The sequence below is a fragment of the Myxine glutinosa genome, chromosome 11 (assembly GCF_964187855.1).
Source record: "Myxine glutinosa chromosome 11, kmMyxGlut1.1, whole genome shotgun sequence".
NCBI classification, from domain to species: Eukaryota; Metazoa; Chordata; class Myxini; order Myxiniformes; family Myxinidae; genus Myxine; species Myxine glutinosa.
This window is the reverse complement of record NC_136271.1, coordinates 6,295,759-6,320,112: the sequence shown is the minus strand read 5'-3', so window position 1 is coordinate 6,320,112 and position 24,354 is coordinate 6,295,759. Positions and strand designations below refer to the sequence as shown.

Genomic DNA, 24,354 nt, shown 5'->3' with positions numbered 1-24,354 from the left:
CCAGGAATACCTTTGGCTACGGCTTCCCCTTCGCTCCCACCTTTTGTTCATATGTGTGTTGTACCATCCACCAAACAGTGATGACTCCATCTACATCTCGCTGTCTGATAACATGGACCAACTTCTATCTACCCATCCCAACTCTCTCTTCCTCATATGTGGTGATTTCAATTGTCACCATGCCAGTTGGCTGGGTGTGGGTACCTCTCTCACCAGCCATGGCTCTTCAGCAAAGGACTTCTGTGACTCACTGGGACTGACACAATCTGTCAATTTCCCGACCCGGATCTCAATCAATGGAGCATCTTCTCTTCTGGACTTGGTTATGACTAACTTCCCTGAAAATGTCTGCTGCTCTTCTTCTGCTCCAATCGGCTCATCTGATCATGTGCTTGTTAAAGTGGACATCTCTCTGACCATTCTCAGAGAGCCTCCTCAGCGTCGACGAGTCTGGCATTTCACTCAGGCCAACTGGCATGGTCTTCAAGCAGCCATCAATCATCTGGACTGGTCTCCCATCTCTACCGCCTCTGACATCAACTCATCCTGGGAATTCTTCCAAAGTAAACTGCTCTCTCTCATGCACAGATTTATCCCATCTCGTCTTCAGTTGTCATACCCTTCCTCCCGTCCATGGTACACGGAATCTTGTGGTGAGGCTATTGCCCAGAAACAACTTGCTTTCGTCTCCTGGAAAGCAAATCCAACGGAAGGAAATCTCATTTCCTTTCACAAAGCCCGAAACAAGTGTGTGTCCACCCTCAGGAGAGCCAGGAAACAATATCTATCCGTTCTCAGGACAGAACTCTCTTATCTGTCTCCCTCTTCCAAATCCTGGTGGCGTCTGGTCAAATCTGTTTCTGGTGTTTGTTCCCCCTCCATCCCCTCCCTCACCTCAAACGGCCACACGGCTGACTCTGCGCGTGAAAAAGCTGAATGCCTCAACTCTGTGTTTGCCTCTAAATCTTGTTTTCCAAACCCATCCCTCTCTGTACCCACCGTACCCAGTCGTACCCAGCTGCTCCTGGACTCTGTGTCCTTTCCTCCTGACAAGGTGGAAAAGTTTCTGTCAACCCTCGACTCTGATTCTGCAACTGGACCTGACGGCATCAGCCCACGCGTCCTAAAATCTTGTTCTTCCGCTCTTTCACTCCCTCTCTCTGTTCTCTTCACACTCTATTTTGCTCAAGGTCATCTGCCATCTGCTTGGAAATCTGCCAACATCACCGCTTTGCACAAAAAAGGTGCAAAAACAGATCCTAGCAACTACAGACCAATCAGCCTTCTCTCAATTATCAGTAAAGTCATGGAATCCATCATTGCTTCAGATATGAAATCTTTCCTCTTCTCCAATGGCTTGATCTCTGATCATCAATTTGGTTTCAGACCTGGTCACTCTACTCTGGACATGCTGCTTCTGCTTTCTCAGCAATGGATGGAGGTCCTCAATGCCAAACAGGAAATTCGAGCTGTCTCCCTTGACATATCACGTGCCTTCGATACGGTCTGGCACCCCGCCCTGCTCACCAAACTCTCCTCTGTTGGTATCCATGGAAATCTCCACGCATGGCTGGCGGACTTCCTCTCTAGTCGTAGTCAACGTGTGGCCCTGAATGGGTTTCTCTCATCTCCTCTTCCTGTTCAGGCTGGAGTTCCCCAAGGCAGTGTTCTGGGCCCTGTGCTTTTTCTGGTCTTCATCAATGATCTCCCCGACTCTTGAAAATCCTCTCTATCTCTTTGCTGATGACTCTACTCTCTGTCGCTCCATTCTTCATCCCTCAGATCGACAGTCTGCAGCCTCCTCACTCTCTGCAGACCTGGACAAAATCACAGTCTGGGCAAACAAGTGGCACATGTCTTTCAATCCTGACAAATCTCACACTCTTACAATGTCTCTCCGAAAAGACCGACTGGACAACCCTCCCATCTACTTTCTGAATAATCCTCTCCAAGAAGTTCTGTCACTCAAACTTTTGGGTCTCACTATCTGCCATGATCTTTCCTGGGAAAACCACATTTCAAATCTGGCCTCCAAAGCAGTCGCCGACTGGGCATCCTCCGTCGTGCGAAGTCCTTCCTTGGCACACCTGAGCTCCTCACCACGTACAAGGCTTTCATCCGCAGCTCAATGGAATACTGCTCTCCCCTCTGGGCTGGTGCTCCTGCCTCACACCTAGCTCGTCTTCACGCTGTTGAAAGCAAAGCATTCAGAATCATTGGAATCTCCCGCGATGAAGCTAACTCCAAGGGCCTTTCACTCACTCACCGCAGGCAGGTTGGTGGTCTTTCCGTCTTCTACCGACTCCTCTCTGGCCTTGCCCCCCCAGCTCTCTCTGGGCTCTGTCCCGCAAATATTCCTACAGGTCGCACAAGATCTGCCTGCAACCCTCTTATGGTTAAACTGCCAAAATCAAGACTCTCTGCTCACCTTCGCTCCTTCATTCCTCTTTTCTCCCGCCTCTGGAACAAACTCCCTCACTCTCTTCAATCCCATTCCACCCTCCAGGTCTTTAAAACAGCTGTTCACCACCATCTCTTATCTTCCCCCATCCAAAACCTTGATCTTTTCTATCCCCGATAATTTCACCCCAATTCCACTTTTTGAAATACCAACTTCTGACCTGGAAGTCCTTGGTGTCCTTGTGTTTTATACTTCTCCCACCCCCCACCCCCCCACCCCTTCCCACGCCTCCTCCCCCCGAGCCCTCTCCCTCCCACACATCTCCCTGCTCTCAAATGTTGTGTGCTCTCAAGTGTTTGTGTGCTTCCCATTCTCTTGTCTTCCGCTCCCTCTTTTTATATATTTTGTTTGTCTGGTTGATTTGTTTGTGAAGTAAATGTCAGCTCTTTCACGAGCCTCGATTAAGTACACAAAAAAAAAAAAAAAAAAAAAGGGAGGGGAGAAGGGGGAGGGTGAGGGGCGAGAGGAGAAGGGGAAGGGGTAGGAGGGAGGGGGAGGACGGAGGGGGAAGGGAGGAGGAGGACGGACGGGGGAGGGGGAAGGGGGACGGAAGGGGAGGGCCAGTCAACAATGACGTTGCAGTTCTCATGGTCAGAGAGCAGCACAACAATCGCGACATCGTCCTGCATCTTCGCAAGAGCACGAAGCGGATTTTGGAGACACCGATCCTGTGACCCACGCCCTCCAGTACCGGCGTTGCCGGGTGGGGGAGGGGAGATCCGTACATTCCCAACCCGTACATTCGCCCTCTCGACTCAAGCTCGTATTCGATTCATATTCGAAATCGAAAGCGGAAATGGGAAATCCTTCGTATTCGAATTCGTAAACACGAAATATGAATTAAAATGTAATTCATATCGCACAAAATCGACACAAAACACGATCGCATAAAGGTGAAAAAACGCAATGGCTTTTCGCCCTGAATTACGTGCAAACATGTGACGTGTGACGGGATGGAACATCACGTGATCGCTCTGAGCGAATCAGCGAGCTACTCGCACTGGCTGAGATTAGCGGGTACTTTGCTGAAATGCGCTGAGGTAAATATGAATAAAAAATATGGATCTCGTCAAATATTGTCTCGGCCATGTTCGTCCCAGGCCCAATGGCCATGTCTATGCCAAATATCAAGCACATGAGCCTCTCCGTTTCGGAGTCTATCGGTAACATTACACACACACACACACACACACACACACACACACACACACACACACACACACACACACACACACACACACACACACACACACACACACACACACACACACACAACTGTGTTTTATATATATAGAGAATATTATTTTATACCATTCGCGTGTGTTTTGCTGTGCGTGTACAACAATTTTTTGTCAGTGTTTAAGGGTTAGACGTGTGTTGACAAGACGCTCGCTAAACGACTTTAGTAAATTCGGTCCGATGTTTTGATTTAAATCGCTTAATTCTTAAACAAGGGCTGCAGGTACACAAACTCGGCTCCAAGCTGTCTACCCTGGGTTCGAATCCCAACCAAGCTATAAAGTGGCATCGTGGTGATTCATAGGCAGTGTGAATCATCATTTCCAGGATCGACGTTAAACGGGAATCCCGTCTGCTGGCGTTAGTTGGTAGACCCCACGCCATGGTGTCCTTCAATATTTAATACAGCATGTCATTCTATTCTTCAACCGATCTTCTTCCTATGACTTCTTCTTCATTAGCCCACCTTTCTTGAGGGGTCGGCCGGGGGAAGCTTGGGCTGAGTTTGTCACGAACCGGTTGGCCAGGCCTGACGTTCCACTAGTCAGGGCAAGGATTTGTAATTTGTTGAGTGTGCCTGCGATAGCTCGCCTACTCTTCGCGAAGGACACCTTGAGGTATTTAACGTCCACAAACAAACGTCGGCAGACGGGACGTCCGTTTAACGTCCATCTGAGGGATCGTAAACACATTTATGACATTTTATAGCTGCGTCGGGAATCGAAGTCACGACTGGCTGCGACTGGCTGCGATCGATGGTCGCAGGTCGCCACGATTGATCGTACGATCGGTCGCTGATCGCCACCACTAGTCGCACGATTACCTACGATTGATCTTGCGATTGATCTTCTCCAATCGTTAGTGATCGCACGACCACGCGTACCACCAATTGTACAATGACCTACCATAAGTCCTAAGAGCAATCGCTGTTTGCGATCGCAAATGGAGAGCATAGCAAACATTGACGATTGGTCGTATCTCGGCCAGATTGCCATCAATCGCACGATCCAGAAATCGTACGATCCAGTGTGACTGAGGCCTTAAACGCTAACCTACACCCATTAAGGAACATATATATTTAATATTGTCACGTCCCCAGGTTTAACATCCCAAGAGGACGAATGACCGAAACGAGCTTTAACTCCGAGGTGTATTTCAAACTTGGCGTGATTATCTTTTCGCGCTCGCGGGAAGGTTTGAAGCCTAACCTGATCGGACGGCCGAAACTGGGTTAATCCGAACCCACAAACAAAGAAACGAAACAAGACAAGAAATTGACAATCAACAACTAATGATTTAATGAAAATAATGAAAGCAAAATAAAAATGTTGAGGTAAAAACTAATAGTAATAGGCTAAGGTGTGGGGCCCTCCAAACAGACTCAATTACAGACACAGGGAGAAATAAAATAAAATAAAATGATTTGGTAATTGGCCAGCACTCAGCTTTGCAGTTCAACCGAGGACTTGTCAACGTTTGTCGCCTCCAAACCACCACGCGGAAGTGCACAAAATTGCGCAGAGTTGCGCTCCTCAACGTCCCAATGTGAGGTACTTCTCACGATGCCGACTGCCCCGAACCTCCCTGGTTCAGTCTCTTTCCACAAGCACCATGAGTCAAAGATGCGCCACCACCCACGACCAAGCCAGAACAAAGAGAAAATGTGACCACCTCCAACGACCACCAGCACAAAGAAGCGAAATGCGACTGCCTCCAACAAACGGCAGGACAAAGAGAGGCGAAATGCGACTGACTCCAACAAACACCAGGAAAAAGAGAAGCGGAACGTGACTGCCTCCAACAAACGGCAGGACAAAGAGACCAAGATGGCGAGACAGCTTCTCTTTCCTTCAGCTCTCAAATGTTCCACTGCTGACGTCATACTCTGTCCAATCACACAGCGCTATTCCATCATCCATCTCGCCTCCACCAATCACAAAGGCCCGGGAGTGGCCTCTTCATTACGAGTCGTCAGGGGGCGGAGTCTAATCTCTGTTCGGGAATGTGCGGATGACGTCGTTCCCTTGCCGATCAGCAAATGCTGTTTCTGTCGGACCTGGCAGCGTGGTGAGCGAATGAGTCCATTACATTGCTGTCGTTGTTTTACTGAGCCCTCAATTTCCTGGCTGGCCGAATGTAATAAAACTGAAGGGAAGACCACAGGAGGCAAATTACACACTGGGAAATTAAGCTTTAAGCCCTATAATTAATTAGCACAAAAGCCACGCCCCTTATGGCGACACGCAAACGCTCTTACCCGGGCAGACAGCCGACTTACGTACATTCAGATGGCTTTTTCACGGCATACGGAGCATTCTAAACCTACACGATTCTAACTTTCCTAAGGTATTCCATCATTTCCATGCCTATCCCCACAAACGTAACACTATTTTAATAACACACACACACACACACTAATTAAGGGAAATTTAATATTACCTTTCACATAGCTACAAAGGCTCAGTCACATATAGAGCGATTTTTTTAAATCCCCCCCAAAAAATCGAACTTTTCTTTTTTCAAAAATTTACATTTTTTTTTTTGGCCTAAAACACTCCCCAGCACGCACTGATGAACCTCCAAAAGTATGACAAAGATCCGCTCAGCCATCTCTGATAATGGCGACACACCCGCACACACGGATCTCTAATAGTAAAGAAGATTGTGTTAATGATTGGATGCTACAAATGAAAAATATAATCCTGATCAAAACTGTACATCATGTTTTAAATTGACGAGGTTTCTATTCGTGTGAGCAAGACGATCACATTAGATATGTACATCTTGTTCAAAAACAATTTTACATATTTTTGTACTCTCCTATATACAATGAATTTCATTTGGAAATACAATTGAAAAACCTTCCTTAGATTATTTGTATCTATTACAGAAGTTATGCAGTTGTCTCTTTGTTAAGGTGGATTTAATAAGCAATTTTTTTTTCTTTTTAAAAAACTTTGACTCTTCTCGGATTCAAACAGATAGTTTATACATGTACAGTCAATTTTCTGTTCTTGTGCAACATACAATTTAATCTCTGATCTCCTCTTGGCTCAGTAGCATAGCAATGTACAGTATATGCTAAGAGATATGTAAAAGCAAAATCCCAGTACAATGGATGATAAAGTGGGTAGAAGATTTACATCATGTTCCAAGACCTACAGCGATATAAATGCATCGGAAATAAAATAAACATATGAAGTCAGTTTTCAGACCATGGCTAATATTATATATTGTTACGGACGCGGTTAAAGATGTTATTTACCGAGCGGTTGGTATGACCGCGACCGAACAGTTATTCCCCGACTCTAACACCCGATTTACCCCAAACTTTGGCTGGATCGCGCCACCGCTATTCAATCGGGAAAACTCTAAAGCGACCGAATACAAAGAGGAAAAAGGAATAAGACGAGAAGAGGTACCGAAGAGTAATTGGATTTATTATTTACACATATAATCAAGAAGAAAGCAGTCACGTTTATTTACAGACGAGATTAGATACACAGTGCAACGCTAGCTTACCTACAGTCTTAACTAACCCAGGGACAAGACAAAAGACAGACTACGAGCACACTTACACGGGGAATGATGATAGGACTGGCGGGAGATGGATGGCTGGCGGGATAGGGAGGTCCAACTAGTTCTGCAGCTGATCGACTCGTGGGCAGCCGCCGCTCCTTCGCGGCCCTGCTCCAAACTGCCGTCCAGGCCTCACGCTGCTGTGGCTGCAGTTTCGGTGGCTCCAGCTGCAGCAAATGCAGTTTCAGTGGCTCGAGCTGCAGCAAGTGCAGTTTCGGTGGCTCGAGCTGCAGTGAGTGCAGTTTCGGTGGCTCGAGCTGCAGTTCAACCCTGGACTTCTTCTCGTCTCTCTGTCATCAAAGCTCATCTCCCTTGTCTCTCGGTAAAGGCTCATCTCTCTTCTGCCACTTGGGAAACGCCCTGCCGTGGGTTATATAGGCCCCACCCCTCAACCTTCGTGAACCTCCTCGATGTTTCTTTCCACACCCTCTCCAAGTCCAACCCCTTGTTCGTGGTTGGTTGAGTGGGGCTGACTCACTCCTCCCCTCTATGACGAGGTGGGGACCCGCCTTTCTTCCCCAACCCTGCCTCGTAGTCAATGGCGGCAATTGGAGCGGAGGTAGTTTCCAATCGACGAAAAGGGGGAATGGAGGTTTTGGGAATGGGAATGAAGGGAATCTATCTATTTCACTTGGTGCAATGGAGTACTTCTATTAATGGGAGACACAGCCTTACCCTAAAACACAGAATGAGATATAACTATCGAACAGGGGTATTCTATGATTGGCTGACGTGTATGCTTGTGGACTAATTATGGGACGCCCTTTTGTCCTTTACACAGCTCCGGAGGCAGGAGGCGCAGAATAACCAATAATAATAATAATAAAGCACACAATCAAAAAAACAGTCCTCATATCCGCAACAATATATATATATATATATATACACACATATACATATACATATACTGTTGAAGGTATGGTGTTTGAAGTTTGGGTTGATGCCACGAGTATTGTGGCCATTGATGATGTATGATATTGCGATTGGGCATGTAGAGAGGATGGAGGTTGTGGTGAGCGGGTTTGTGAGGAGGTGGTTGGGAGTGCCACGCTGTTTGACGAACATTGCCTTTTATGGTCAGGGTGGAAAACTCCAGTTTCCCTTGACATCGTTAACCGAGGAGTTTAAGGTGGTGAGGGTGCGGGAGTTCATGATGTTGCGGGATTCAAGTGATGCAGTGGTAAAGAATGCTCTCCCAGAGAAGAAGGGAAGTCGGAAGTGGAATGCAAGAGCAGAGGTGGACGAGATGGAGGAGCGGTTACAACAGGAGGAGGTCATGGGGATGGTACAGCACGGGAAGCATGGCTTGGGGTGGATGGAGCATGAGCGATGGGGAAAGGCATGTGTGAAAGAGAGGAGGAAGATGGTTGAGAGGGAGTTGAGAAGAAAGGAAGAGGAGGGGAGATATGTGAAAGCAGTCGGTCAGGCACAGCAAGGTGCTTGGACTAAGTGGGAAGGTGTGCGGGTGAGGATATTGAAGTGGCAAGAGATTTGGAGGATGGAGCCAATATTGTTGAATTTCCTGTTGCGGGCAACTTATGATGTGCTTCCGTCACCAGTAAACTTCAGATTGTGGGGGTTGTTGCAGGAGGAGAGATGTTATTTGTGTGGAGGTGTGGGAACGGTGCAGGATGCACTGAGTGCATGCTCAGTAGCATTGGCAGCAGGAAGATACAGGTGGCGACATGATCAGGTGCTGGCGGTGGTGGTGCAGATGGTGCAACAAGAGGTGCTGAGATCGAGAGAGAGAGAGAAGAGTGGAGAAGGAGACTGATGGGGGAGAGGTGTGGTTTGTCAAAGAGGGCCAAGTGGAAAGAGGTGGAAAGAGGAGGACGAGGCGGAAAGCAAGAGGGCTGTCAGATGCTTGTGATTGGCAGGTGGTGGCAGACCTAAAGCCACAATTGGTATTCCCAGAGGAGATCTGTGTGACAAGGTTGCGGCCTGACCTTGTCATTTGGTCAAGTGCAACAAGACAGGTCATCTTAGGAGAGTTGTCGGTACCTTGGGAAGAGAACATGGAGGAGGTGCACGAGAGGAAGAGAGGAAAGTACAGTGAGCTGGGGGCAGAGTGCCGGGAGAAGGGTTGGCGCGTTTCGCTTCAGCCATTTGAGGTGGGGTGTGGAGGGTATATTGGCAATTCCTTTTCTGTATTTCTTGCTAGGCTAGGCTGAGTTCCGCTTCCGGTCCCTCGAGCGACGGGACTTGCTTTGATCTCTCCACGGCATCAAAGTTTGAGTGTTTTCCCGTTCGTTTCTTTGTCAAATTTCCGCTGCGTATTTTGTTGTGTATGTGTTATTGTGTGTTTCTATTTGGTTTTGGTTTTGTAGTTGTTGCAAATTTGTGTGTAATTAGTCGTTTCTTTGTCCGCGCCTCGTGCGGCCTGGTGTCTCGTGCGGCCTCCTCGTCTCGACTTGTGCCCCGCCCCCTATATTCTCGTTTGTTCTTTCACCTCTGCTCCTGCTTTCTAAAATCCACGTTCTCACTTAGAGACTTTTCCCAGATTGTTTTCATGGTTTTGTTGAAATATTTCTTTAAATATGTTTAAACCGCAGCGGTGATCCCCCCCCCCCCCCCAGGATTTCCATGTTTTAAACGTTTCCCAGTGTGTACCCTGGATAAGAATAGGTACGCCGTATCCCTGCGTGTCGTAGGAGGCGACTAAGTGGGTTGGCGTCAGGAAGGGCATCCGGCCATAAAAAAAAAAAAACATTGCCTCAAAAAGAGAACCATGACAATTACAACTACATGTGGGCAGGGTACAGCCCGAAGTGGAGATCGGTTTCTGAGGTTTGGGACATGGAATGTAGGGACAATGACAGGGAGATCAGGAGAAGTGGTGGAAGTATTGGTCAGAAGAAGAGTGGACATATGTTGTGTGCAAGAGATGAGATGGAAGGGAAGTGGTGTGAGAATGGTGAAGGGTAGGCAGGGACAGAAATACAAGTTTGTGTGGCAAGGGTGCCTGGAGGGCGTGAATGGTGTTGGTGTCCTGTTTTCTGAGGAGTTTGTAGACAGTGTGGTGAGTGTGACGAGTGAGTGATAGGTTGATGATGGTGAAAATGATGATTGGAAAGCTCTTGGTGAACGTCATCTCGGGATATGCTCCGCAGGTTGGTCGGAGCGATGAAGAGAAGGACAAGTTCTGGTGTGCGATAGAGAAGCTGATGGAAAACGTGAAAGATGAGGAAGTTGTTGTGGTAGGAGGAGACCTAAATGGACATGTGGGAAGGAGTATGGATGGTTTTGAAGGAGTTCATGGGGGTTACGGATATGGTGTGAGAAATGGAGAAGGTGAAAGGATTTTGGAGTTTGCTGATGGAGCTGATTTGTTGATTTGTAATACTCAGTTCCAGAAAGAGGATAATAAGCTTGTTACATACACGTCAGGTGGGTCGACGACAACCGTTGACTACCTGATGGTGTGTAGGCGAGATAGGGGGCACCTCCGAGACACAAAGGTGATCCCGGGGGAGGAGGCTGTTTCACAGCACCACTTGGTTGTCTGCGACGTAAGGGTGAAAGGTGCGAGGAGAGCTCGGCGGGTGAAGTACCAACCGAGAATGAAGGTGTGGAGGTTGAAAGAGGTGACAGTAAGGGAGGCATTAAAAGAGAGGCTGAGTAGGGTCGAGGATGATGTGGTTGAGCTTGAAAGTGGTTGGATGTCAATGAAAGCTAGTCTGTTGGGAGCCGTTGGTGAGGTATGTGGATGGACAAAAGGACCACCAAGGCACTCGGAAACATGGTGGTGGGATGATGAAGTTGGAAAGACGATTGACGAGAAGAGGAAGAAGTTCAAGGAGTGGCAGAAGGCGAAGGGTACGGGAGCAGAAACAGCAGAGCATGAAAGTTATAAGGCAGCCAGGAAGGCTGCAAAGAAAGAGGTAGCAAAGGCGCAGGAGGCATGTAGGAAAATGTTCGGAGAACGCTTGGATTCGGAAGAGGGTCAGAGAGCGGTATTCAGGATTGCAAAGCAGATAGCGAAAGAGAGGTGTGATGTGATGGGGGTGAGCTGCTTGAAGGATGAAGTGGGACAAATCGTTGTCGACCCAGATGGAATTAAAGGAAGATGGAAAAGATATATGGAAATGCTGTTGAATACAGAGAATTAATGGGATGGCAACATAGAGAGTAACCCAGTTTTAGGACCGGCAGAGAAGATAACTGAGAAGGAAGTTGAGGAAGCGATAAAAGCAATGAAGGGTAGAAAAGCGGGAGGGCCGACGGGAGTTGTGGGAGATATGTTGAAGGCAGCAGGAAGTTGGGGTGTGAAGAGAATGACAGAGATCTGTAATCTGGTGGTGAAAGAAGGCCGCATTCCAGTGGATTGGGAACTGAGTACCCTCGTCCCTCTATACAAAGGGAAAGGTGACCCTCTGGAGTGTGGCTCGTACCGAGCGATAAAGTTATTGGAGCATGGAATGAAGGTATTGGAAAGGGTGTTGGAGAGGAGGATAAGGAAGAAAGTGAAGATCGACGAAATGCAGTTTGGATTTATGCCAGGAAGAGGAACGACAGACGCACTTTTCATTGTGAGGCAGTTGCAGGAGAAGTACATGGAGAAGAGGAAGAGGTTGTTTCTTGGGTTTGTTGATCTGGAGAAAGCATTCGATCGGGTTCCACGCAAAGTAGTGACATGGGCATTGAGGAAGTTAGGAGTGGAGGAATGGTTGATCAGAGTAGTGATGGCAATGTACAAAAGAGCACGCACAGCTGTAAGGACGAAGGACGGGAACAGTGGTGAGTTTGAGGTGAAGGTGGGAGTGCATCAGGGGTCGGTACTAAGTCCACTACTATTTGTAGCTGTGATGGAGGTGCTGGCTCAGAACGTAAAGGAGGGTTTACCGTGGGAGTTGTTGTATGCAGATGATCTGGTGTTGATTGCGGAAAGTATGGATGGACTGAAGGAAAAGATGAACACGTGGAAGGAATGTATGGAGACAAAAGGTCTGAAGGTGAATATCGGAAAGACGAAGGTGATGGCAAGTGGTAAAGCATGTGGTGAGGTGGAAAGAACTGGGAAGTGGCCCTGTGCTGTGTGTAGGAAGGGTGTCGGAGTGAACTCCATTCAGTGTACAATGTGCGCTGAGTGGGTTCATCAAAAATGTAGTGGTCTGAGAGGGTCATTAACCAGTGTGGCAGCTACATTCAAATGTAAGGTGTGCACAGAGGGAGCTGCAGATGGAGGAAATGTTGAGTTGGATCTTGGAGATGGCGTGAAGCTGGAAGGTGTGAAAACATTTTGCTACCTCGGAGACATGCTGAATGGAGAAGGTGGATCAGACTCGGCAACGGTTGCTCGAGTGAGATGTGCATGGAAGAAGTTTCGGGAATTGAGTGGCGTGCTGATGATGAGGGGAGTGTCGTTGAAGCTGAAGGGAAAGGTGTATGCTGCATGTGTGAGAAGTGTTATGATTTATGGGAGCGAGACATGGGTAATGAACGTAGAGCAGCAACGAAGGTTGGAAAGGGTGGAAATGCGAATGGTTCGACGGATGTGCGGAGTATCGTTGAGAGAAAATGATAAATTGCGAAAGATGATGGGAATAGAGCCTGTGATTGATGCTGTGAAGAGGAACAGGTTGAGATGGTTTGGTCATGTGTTGAGGAAGGATGAAAGTGACTGGTTGAGAAGAGTGATGGAAATGAATGGAGAAGGAAGTAGAAGACGGGGAAGACCGAGAAAGACTTGGCTAAAGATGGTGGAAGAAGAAATGCGGGCAAGGGGGTTAACAAGGAGAGATGCAGAAAATAGGGCAAAATGGAGAAGATTGTCATGGGGACCGCAAGGCTAACCCCCGCTCTAGCAGGGAAAATGGCCTTTAAAATGCATGTTGTTGTTTGTTGTTGCTAGGCTGGGAGTGTGTGGGACAGAAAGAAGGAGGATGTGTGACAAGGTGGCCCAGGTTGCCATGAAAGGCTCATTTTGGATATGGAGGAAGTTTATGGAGGCACGTCGAACGGTGTAGGTTGGTTGTGTGTGTTTTTTTTGTTTTTGTTTTTTTTGTTACCATTATCACTTCTTATTTTGTGTATATGAGTGAGTGGGTGAGGGTGTGTGTTTTTGCATGAATTAATTTTTGCATGAGTGTGTTTTTGTGTGTTGAGTGGTGTATGATGTAAGTGTAGATGGTTGTTTGGTTGGTGTTCTGTATGTATGTGTGTGTATGAATGATCTGGTGTATTTTGTTGGTGAGTGGTGAAGGGTATAAAGGTGGGTGGTTGAGTGTTCCACCATGTTTGTTTGGTGCTGTGGAATCTGGATGTGGATTTGTTGTTGTTGTTGTTGTTCGCACTGGCTGGGGGTGGGGGTATGTACGCATCCCGGTGCAGTTGCTGCATGTGGATGTGTACGTGCCCCTGCTGGCCCACCTTAGCTGACCGTATCGAGGTTGAAGGGCCGAAACGGGATGATGCTGAGGACCTCGACTGAGGACCCGGTCAGTGCGGCACACTTGTGACCAGGTGTGTTTTGAATTTATATATATATATATTTATATATTGTGCTGTGGATGACTATCAAGACGGAGCACCCACGGATGACCAATTGAGCTTACTTTGAGGCGTTATTCAATGGTGGATTTCACTATACAGGCGGGAGGGGGGTGAAGGGGGGGGGGGGAGGGGGGAGAAAGAGGAAGAAGGAGCGGGGAGAAAGAGGAAGAAGGAGCGGGAGCTTTTATCTGACGCGATCTGGGCAGTCTTCAATCCTGCGGAAATTAATCTCAAACGAAAAGGAATTAAATGTACAAAAATAAGATTTATTAAACCAAACCCGAAACAAGGACGCGATGGCAAACAAATGTCCTAAATCGAGATCCATCACATCAGACGTATCAACAAACAAAGGAGGATATAAATTAAAAGAACGTTGTGTGTGTGTGTTTGTACTGGGCTTGGCTCTGTCCGCAGTGTGTAAGGGATCGTCAGGCTCCGAGCGCAGTCGTCTGACGCAGCTCCGGTTGGCGGGAACAAGGCCCCGACGCGCCCCCATTTACTAGGCCTCGATAAGGCCTCTCGCGCCAAGTGAGCGAGCGGGTGTGCAACCCACTTCCTCAGCCGTGCAATGCTTTCCCAGATTCGGCACGGTCACAGTGCGTTGCATCCAATGTTCGGATCCGAAGGGAGAGAGAGTCAAGGGTGAAGGAAGGCGTGAGGGCAGCAGGAGAACCCAGGAAAAGTGTCTACGGCGAGGGGAAGGACGTCCGGGCGTGAAGGAATCCAGAAACGAGAAGAAGCAAATGTCAGTCAGCCAATTCTTTTACAGCCCGTCGTCTGACCTCATCGATCCTCCCTTTCAATCCCTGCCGGCCAACATCACAGGCTCAATTCTCTACCCTGCCAATCGGCGGCCTTCGTCCTGCCTTTGTGTCTTCCTTCCACCCATCAATGGCCAGCTTCTTGTCCCCATCCCGACCAATCACGAGTCCTTCTGGGCGTGGCTATTGCCTGGGCTTGCTCGATGTGTGTTGCTATGCCAGCTGGTGATGTGGCTGGCTGTGGCTCCAGCGGCAGTTCCCCGAACTGGCTTCCAGTGAGTTTTATTGTTATTGTGGCGGAGAGGAATTTAAGTAGTGTGTGTGGTAAAACTAATGGGCCTAACTAATGTCTATGGTGCGTTGCCATATGGGACAAAGGAATGATCACAAAGGGGATGGTGTACGTACAAGGGAATTTTACCCTCATACCCTAATCTAGTTAACAAGCCCCGCCCCCTTGTGCCGGGGACAAAGACAGAAGCTTAATCCGACATTCGGGCTACAAAACGTATTACATTGAGATTCCCTATCACGACAACCGGAGCATGATACCTACACAGATCCACCTGAATCTATATATGTCCCTACCCTAAAATTCATAACACAGTGCCCTCCCCCCCCCCCTCCCTCCCTGTAACCGTAGCCGCTGCTAGGTTCACTGCAGGTGCTACCATTCCAGTCTTAACACTCACTGTCTCACACTGAATTAACCTATGAAATTAACTCATGAGGGCTGTGGGAAGTGAACCGAAGCTACCTGCCTCTTCTCCTTAACATGCTATCCCCTTAAACAATCATCACATTTCAAATATTTACAAAATTATTATTCATCGTTCCTGTAAAAAACCACAAACTCCCGCGGTGACGCTATCTCCGAGGGCCTTTCACTTAATCACCGCAGGCAGGTTGGTGGTCTTTCCGTCTTCTACCGACTCCTCTCCGGCCTTGCTCCCCCAGCTCTCTCTGGGCTCTGTCCCCCAAATATTCCTGCAGGTCGCACAAGATCTGCCTGCAACCCTCTTATGGTTAAACTGCCAAAATCAAGACTCTCTGCTCACCTTCACTCCTTCATTCCTCTTTTCTCCCGCCTCTGGAACAAACTCCCTCACTCTCTTCAATCCCACTCCTCCCTCCAGGTCTTTAAAACGGCTGTTCACCACCATCTCTTATCTTCCCCAATCCAAAACCTTTATCTTTTCTACCCCCGCTAATTTCATCCCAATTCCACTTTTTTGAGGTGACTTTTGACTTCTTTCCTGGAAGTCCTTGGTGTCCTTGCGTTTTATACCTATCCTGCCTCCCCCCAGGCCCTCTCCCTCCAAAAACATCTCCCGATGTCCCTGCTCTCAAATGTTGTGTTTGTGTGCTTCCTCCCCTTCTCGCCCAATCTTGTCGACCGCTCCCCTTTTTATATACTTTGTTTGCTTGTTTGTTTGATTTGTTTGTTTGATAAATGTTAGCTCTTTCACGAGCCTCGACTCTGTATACAAAAAAAAAAAAAAAAAAAAAAAAAAAAAAACCTTAACCGAAAATTTGCAAAATTTCAAAAACTCCACGAAACATTTGTACAACCCCTTCCTACAGACCGCATCCCCCGGTGGATGCCACAAGACTCAACGTTACCTGCGGGGCCATCCCAATGCACCCCAAATTTTGCAAAGCACCCCATCCCAATGCTTGTTGCACGAGCGACAAGCCCGCACCTCCTGGATTCCCCATGCTGAGTTGTTTACCATGAGCCACGTTTCAATTGTTTCCATTGAGCAGTTTCGGAGATTTAGAGGTCCAAAGTTTTTCGGTTTTCCAAGAGTAGACACATGGTGAAAATTTAGTGTCAATCGGACCAACATCTGCCGAAAAAATGAATTTAAACAAGATGGTGCTTGTACCACGTGACCGATGACGTCATAATTATCACATAAAATTATACATGAGTGGATGCATACAAAAGTTCCTTGTCAATCAGACCAACTGTTGAAAAGATTTTTTTTTAATGCAGACACGTACGTACGCAGGCCGATCGCTTGACCCCGCTTTTCACTTCGCAAGCGCAGGGTAATAACTAGAAAGCATCTGAAAATGCAAACTCAATCTGCATCCCCTTTGTAATCAGACATCTTCTTCTTCCAAATGCTAAACATGACAAAAACATCAAAAAAAATACAAAATTAAAATTCACGATTTTATGCAACCTTGACCTTTGACCTAAAATTAATCGGTTTCTAGTTTTTGATTAGTGAACCAATTAAATGATCCAATATGCGTATTGTTAATATTTCATGTCAATTGGATAAAAATTGGAGATTTTATGTGATGCTGACCTTTTGACCTTTTGCCAAAAAATTCAATTTGTATTCTCCACATTTTCTTAATAAAACTTTGTTGAAATTTTGATGACAAAACTCAAATGGGAAAAAGTAATGCCCCAGACACACGCACACAAACACACACAGGTAGATACTTTGAGACCTGGAGATACTTCCACCTTCCAAAACCCAAATTATGTATTATGGAAATAACAACCAATGACACACACACACACACACACACACACACACACACACACACACACACACACACACACACACACACACACACACACAGTGTTATTTGGAGAGAGAGCAGTTTCGTATGGGTGGAAATCACAATTGTTTTGAGAAATTTATAAAACCACGCATCTTAGGACACCTGCTAGAACCCCAAATGGTTTCACAGAAAGTTTGGTGGGGCAAGCCTCAAAACTGAGGGAATAGTTCGGGGACAGACAGACAGACAGACCTGCTTTAATATATAGATATATGAAGAGAAAGGCAAATCCAACCAAAAAAGTAACTGGATCTGCTCCGCTAAGTTAAGTAACAAACAAGCAAGAGCAGACCTGATCTCAGGCTACGTTTCACCTGCTTCTCAGTAAACTTCTTAAGGCCAACAGAAGAAGCTCGCTGCGAAACAGGTAGCCTATATAAGGTAAAATAAGGTAATAATAAGGTAATCAAACATAAGGTAAAAAGTATTCACAAATAAAATCCCTTTTTTTTGGTTCAATACAGATAGCATAGTTAATACAGATCTTCAAGGGAGGCACACACTATTTAAAATCAATACATTTTGCCCTCTTTTTCGACAAATTCAACCTCCACCACCCGATGTTGCACCAACATTTCACGGTGAGCAGTATACGTAGCTCAGAACTTTGGATCTGAGTGAACCCAATAGTGCAACACAATGAACTTTTTAAATGTCCATGAAATAATTTAAGTTGACGGATTAACGTAAACTTTTCCCATTACTGGGGACGGGTACTTTTCCTAGTAATTTATACTCCACACGTGGACTTAAAAAAAACAACTAAGAACCAGAATTTATACTTATTGTATTCAAATAAAAAGAGAAAAGTTTCAGCTGCATTAAATAAATGAGAAAACAGTTATTTTAATTTATCCACTTTTTGGTTCGGTCTTCATTCTGTCTGTGATTAACATATTTTATCTTTGTAAATTTCTGTGGTGATAGAATATCGTGGTGTAATGTTACGTATTTCAAAATTCTGCTGCAAACATCTCTTGCTGTTGGACATCTAACATCCTAACTCTCTCATCTTGACCCTTAGCTCCCTTTCCCCCAGAACTCGACACCAAGAAGTGTTCAGCTTACGGAGGGCTGAACATCCACTGGTCTTTACCCCTAGACTCGGGTCCTGCTAAAAGCTTCCGATTAGAGTACCAGCTCATTGGCTTCTACGAAGCAGGGTCTTCAGCTAATGAGGCAGTCTGCATTGAAGAGCTCGACGTGCCCAAAGATTCCAGGGTAGGAATGAAGGAGAACCATCAGGAGTGGATTTGTGGACCACTTGTTGAGGGATCTGGAGCAGCAGTGGCGAGCGTGACGGCTGTTTCTCCAGCTAGTGCTTATGCTGTGAGGGTGCAGGCCTTTGGGCCCGCGGGGTCCAGTGACTACAGTCAAGAACTGATTATCTATACTACTCCTGCTGAAGGTGAGATCTCCACAGCAAATTACTATGGACCACCACCCAGAAGGAGCATTTTGCAAAGGTCACATGGATTGTCACAAGTTCACATTAACACCTTCCTGGGCAGCCCAGTATCTGTCTTAATGGTTTCGTCAACAGAACTAAATGTTTACTAAACCCTCCATTTAAGTGTAATTATTTTTTTGTAACCTACTCCCATTCCACCACCAACCAATCCAAACCATCCTCCTTATGTGCATAGCCTAAAATACCCCTCCCCATGCCATCACCACAATCTCATGAATCTGTAATATGCCTCTTACCTGACCTAGTCTTACCGTTCCATTTACTCTCCCTTGATTGGTAAACTTTCATCCCAAACATGGTTCATGCTAACACGAACACAAACCCAAATTTAATTTGTTAATCAAAACAAGACAAATCCTGACCATTTTGCTGCATTTGTTTTACATCCCGGCCTAGTGCTATGGTTCCGACTTGACGACCGCAGTGGCTACAATAAAGACTCCCTAGAGCTCAGTGAAGACCGGAGGACCGTCTGCAGCCAAGCACCATTGGGCATCGTCGCCCAGCTGGCCGAACGCCCGTGCCCAACTGGCACCTTTCTTCCTGTTGATCACATCGTGGGCGACTTCGCCATCACCAGGGGCCGCCACGCATGGGTTGTCGATGTAGACCCGTCGTCGTGTGTAGTACGTGTTGGTGTGGTGAATGCGACCAAGCTTCCCGACTGGTTCTCAACATCACGCCAGCTATCTAGCCCCAGGTGCTCCATCCGCTATCACTTTCACACAGAGTAATGAGGCAGAAAATAAGAGGTGTTAATCAAATATATTTTGAACCACATTTTTAGAGAAAGCACAGGTGATTGGGAAATCTAAATTTCGGTTTTTTTAACCCACCCCTTGCCCGAGGAGGGATATGATACTGAAGTAATAATCTAATAAAACTATTTGCAGCAGCAGAGACAATGGTGTTGAGGTTTTAGCCTCCTGAAACCGTGTCCAGCTCACAGTTGTCCCCGACCTTGACCCTAACCCACATGATCAATCTTCCCATGCAAGACCATCCTCTGGCTGCCTGCTAGCTCGGGAAACGACGGTCCGCAAGCTAAAACGCTGTGGCTGTGTGCCATGGTAAGGCCCACTCGCATCCTCTAAGCTTGTTGTTTTTAATCTGTAAAGCTCTTTCCTAACATATGTGGCTGTCCTCCTGGTTTCCTTTCTGGGAAAAAGCAAACTTTTCTCGACCGGTGGTGGTTAAGGGCCTGCGGCTGGTTGGGTTCAAGGAAAGGACTATTGATGCCATCTCAATGCCTTTGTCTCTGCTGCCTATTGTGCATTTCTTTTGTCAGTCTGTTCAACATCTTTAAGCGTCATCATCGTGTTTTTCTTATGATGTATTTGAAATACTGTATTGTTTATAATTGATATTGTAGACAAAGGTCACTCCCTCATCTACCTACGTGTTACCCCCCTAACCGCGGTCCTGGACGGACGATGCAATCGAACCTCTATCTTTTTTCATCTTGCAGGTTTGAACAAGACAGTGGGCACGACAGCGGAAGTGAGGAAGTCGAGACAGCACAGCCCTCTCTTCTCATCACCATCGCCCGTGGACGTCTCTTTCTCCCTCGAGGTCAAACGGTGTCTGCAGCCGGGTCGACCAACATGGCCACCGAAGCTCTGCCCCTACCTCGCCGCTTAACGGTCTGCCTAGATCACGATGAAGGTTGGGTCGCCTTCTACAATTCCGACGGAACTCCCAGCTGTTTCTGCCGCAGGCTGGTCGACTGTTCAGGCCCGGTTTATCCAGCTTTTGGAATGTTGGGTGGTGGGAAACTTCGAATCCACCCACTTGATCTGGGCTAATTGTGACATTATTTAGATCGTATTTTGCCTCCATAAGAGACATCTAAAGCAGCATGCGTTTCCGATATTTTGCTGGTGAGGGAGTTTGGACTTCCTGATCAATTAACAATTAGTAGGAGATTTTGATTAATTAAAATTACATCAAAACTGATGAGGCATTTGGGACCACCTGATCAAAGAACACCTGGTGTGAGAGTGAATGGGTTATGGTTTGCATAAAACTTTGGTGCTGAGGGCAGAATCCTGCATAAAACTTGGGAAGAAAAACATCGTTACTTATGATTATTATCATTAGAATGATACAATTAATTTATTATGCTGAGGCAAAAGCATGGAAATTGTGGACGGTGCGATGTGCCGAAGCACATGTCGGGTCCTAAATAAGGAAGTGAAAACATGGAATGGTTTCTGTTTTAGACTCTACACCTGTTACTTTGTCACCCCACTGATACTTTTATATCTCTGATACTAATAATTTTATATTACCAGTTTGTTTTATGTTCCCAGGGATCAAATGTTACAGCGGGTGTTTTTTGGTTTTTTTCCAAGTTGCAAAATTCAATTCTCATTGAGTCATGAATAATACACCGCAGTAAAGGCCTAGTACACCACATTAAAGGCCTAATACACCACAGTAAAGGCCTAATACACTGCAGTAAAGGCCTAACACACCGCAGTAAATGCCTAATACACCGCAGTAAAGGCCTAATACACCGCAGTAGAGGCCTAGTACACCACATTAAAGGCCTAACACACCGCAGTAGAGGCCTAGTACACCACATTAAAGGCCTAATACACCGCAGTAAAGGCCTAATACACCACAGTAGAGGCCTAGTACCCCACATTAAAGGCCTAATACACCGCAGTAGAGGCCTAGTACACCACATTAAAGGCCTAATACACCGCAGTAAAGGCCAAGTACACCGCAGTAAAGGCCTAGCCTAGCCTAGCGCTAGACGTAAGGCCGTAATGACGTCCCAGGCATAATTCCATAATGACGACCCCGTAAAAAGAGTGTGACAGACAGAGGGACAGATAAATATGGATACTTTAATGTACAAATGAAGATATCGGTGCACGTACTTGATATTTGAAGAAGAGGAAGAAACACTTAATGGAATTGTTCAAGGCCTTGTTGCTAAAATGGAACCACCCTTGTGATTTGGGACCATTGTGTCCTTGATTAATTACTTTCTGTCATCTCGGTTAAGTCCAAACGAATCTGTCTCATCTGTAAAGGAAACGATGAGAGACCAAGCCATTGTGAGTGAACTAAAAACATAGCAGAACTCGTCTGACGTGCTTCTGATAGCCATAATTAGCACGTAATTAACTTGTTATTAATCCTATAGTGAAAGGAAGTGATCCGCACTAATTCATTAAAATGTCCATTCCTTTATTGTTTCAAGAAATGTGAAACTATCAGCGTCAGCTTGCTCACCTTGACATTAATTATTTAATTTTGGTCTTCACTCTAGACCTCCTTTACCAGTTCACCATTAATTTGTGAAACTTCCTGTTGTTGATGAACAATTTGCTTCCCAGCTGGACTATCCATGTGTTCTCTTTCTCCATCTCCACATTTTGAGTAGTTATGGGTTACAGTAGGGGATAGGACTGATCTATGCATTGTTTTGTAAATCTAAAACAGTCACGTGATAATTTAACCGAAGCTCCAATGGTTGCTCTTTACTTTCCTTAATTCAATTATGAGACTGGTTGTAATTTGACCGAGGTTTCATTGATAAAAGGCTGAGTAGTGTATGTAGGGTAATACTGCCTCTATAGTGGTTTTTTTTTTTTTTTTTTTTTTTGTATACTGAATCGAGGCTCGTGAAAGAGCGAACATTTATTTCACAAACAAATCAACCAGACAAACAAAATATATAAAAAGAGGGAGCGGAAAACAAGATGGGGAGAGAAGGGGAAGCACACAAACACAACATCCGAGAGCAGGGAGATGTGTGGAAGGGAGAGGGCTTGGGGGGGAGTTGGCAAGCAACACCCATTGCCTGCTTTCCCATGGTATACCATGGTATAAACCAATACCCATGGTATAAACAAAGGTTCACCAGACTCGGTGGTGTAATAGTCAGAGGGTCCGCTCAGAGTTTGAGGGGTCAGTGGTTCAAACTGCGGCCGAGTCATACCAAAGACCTTTATAAAAATGGTCCGTGCTGCTTCCTTGCTTGATGCTCAGCATTAAAAAGGATAGAGTATGCACAAAGCACTGGAGAGGCAATGGCAAACCACCCAGGATAACCCTTGCAAACTGTTTCAGCAGCACCGACGCTGGTGTGGTACAGGAGTATGGTACAGGATAAACAAACGATCAGGTCAAACTGGAACCACCCAGGTGGGCATGACACCTTCCTGATCAATAAAACATGATTTCTGATTCATTTTCCACCTTTTGCGTCCATCGCAGGATGTAGCTACAGAGAATCGCAGACACAACATGAGCTCATAGGTACCGGTACTAAATTTTTGTCACTAAATTGTAATTATGCACTAAATAATTCCTATTTTTATCCCCACGATTTTTAAAAATAACTCGGGGATATTGGAATCTGTTCCGTCCGTCCGTCACGTTATCTCCTGAACGGTTTGGCAGAAATTCACTAAACTTGGTAGTTATGATTTACCACGTGGCAAGAAGGTGCAAGAGCAGTGTCATTTTGGCCCCGCCTCCTGGGGTGGGGTCAAAAGGTCAAATCCCGAAAAATGCAATTACGTGCACATTTTTAAATGAGACTTTGCACATGCGATCAACATTGAGGGACGCATGACATATGTAACGATTTTTTGGATTTGATCCCTGATTCATGCCCCAGGGGGTGGGGGCTTGAGGTCGTAGGGGCGAAAAAAGGGGGGGATTTTTTTTTTAACTGAAACTTTGATATTGGGTCATTGCTGATGGAACGTTTTACCATATTTCAACTTTGCTGTTGAGGTGAAGTGTGGGGATTTGTGATGGCAAATCATCAACTTCCCTCGAGTTGTATTTTCAAAGGCAAATTATTGTTCTTTCATCATGGGGCAAACATACATTATGATATATATACATTATATATACATCATGGGGCATATATACATTATAAATACATCATGGGGCATATATACATCATGATATATATACATTATATATACATCATGGGGCATATATACATTATGAAATATATACATTATATATACATCATGGGGCATATATACATTATGATATATATAGACATTATATATACATCATGGGGCATATATACATTATGAAATATATATACATTATATATACATCATGGGGCATATACACATTATGATATATATATATACATTATATATACACATCATGGGGCATATATACATTATGATATATATATATATATACATTATATATATACATCATGGGGCATATATACATTATATATACTTCATGGGGCATATATACATTATGATATACATACATTATATATCCATAATGTGGCATATATACATTATGATATATATACATTATATATACATCATGGGGCATACATACATTATGATATATATGTTGGAACCCATCTGTGGATCGGTCCCATCGGCCGATGGGTCTGACCCGTTTGCGGATCCGCAGATGGGTCGCCCATCGGCACGAGAAATGACAATGCAGACCCATCGGCCGATGGGTCTGCGCCATCTGCGGATGTGTTGTTCACCTTGAAGGAATGTGTTGACAGAATGGTGTTCTTCAATCAGGTACACAGTCATTGGAATTACATGTGGTAGGAATTTAACAGAGATGATTTTAAAATGTTTTATTATCTATTTCTACCCATCGATTTATACATTTTGTCAATACATTTTGTAATTAACAGATACATGGCAGTTTTTGTAAAGCTTTACATAACATACTCAACATTCATACAAAACATTAGGTGTTCTTCTGGGTCTGCATTGCTTATTTTTGCTTATTTTTGCTTA

At 45.6% G+C, this 24,354-nt stretch overlaps 1 protein-coding gene across 2 annotated transcripts; it reads left to right on the top strand.

Annotated features, from left to right (window-relative positions):
- The first annotated feature begins 5,928 nt into the window (after nt 1-5,928).
- Nucleotides 5,929-20,625, top strand: LOC144888283 (E3 ubiquitin-protein ligase Trim36-like). Of its 2 annotated transcripts, XM_078765943.1 has the most exons (5): nt 5,929-6,046; nt 18,146-18,529; nt 18,989-19,292; nt 19,591-19,662; nt 20,061-20,625. In XM_078765943.1, exons 2-5 carry the CDS (start codon nt 18,349-18,351, stop codon nt 20,395-20,397), a joined length of 894 nt encoding a protein of 297 aa, XP_078622069.1. In that variant the 5' UTR covers nt 5,929-6,046; nt 18,146-18,348; the 3' UTR covers nt 20,398-20,625. The 2 variants fall into 2 exon arrangements, with proteins under 2 accessions (XP_078622069.1, XP_078622070.1); XM_078765944.1 differs by lacking the exon at nt 19,591-19,662.
- The last annotated feature ends 3,729 nt before the right edge of the window (nt 20,626-24,354 follow it).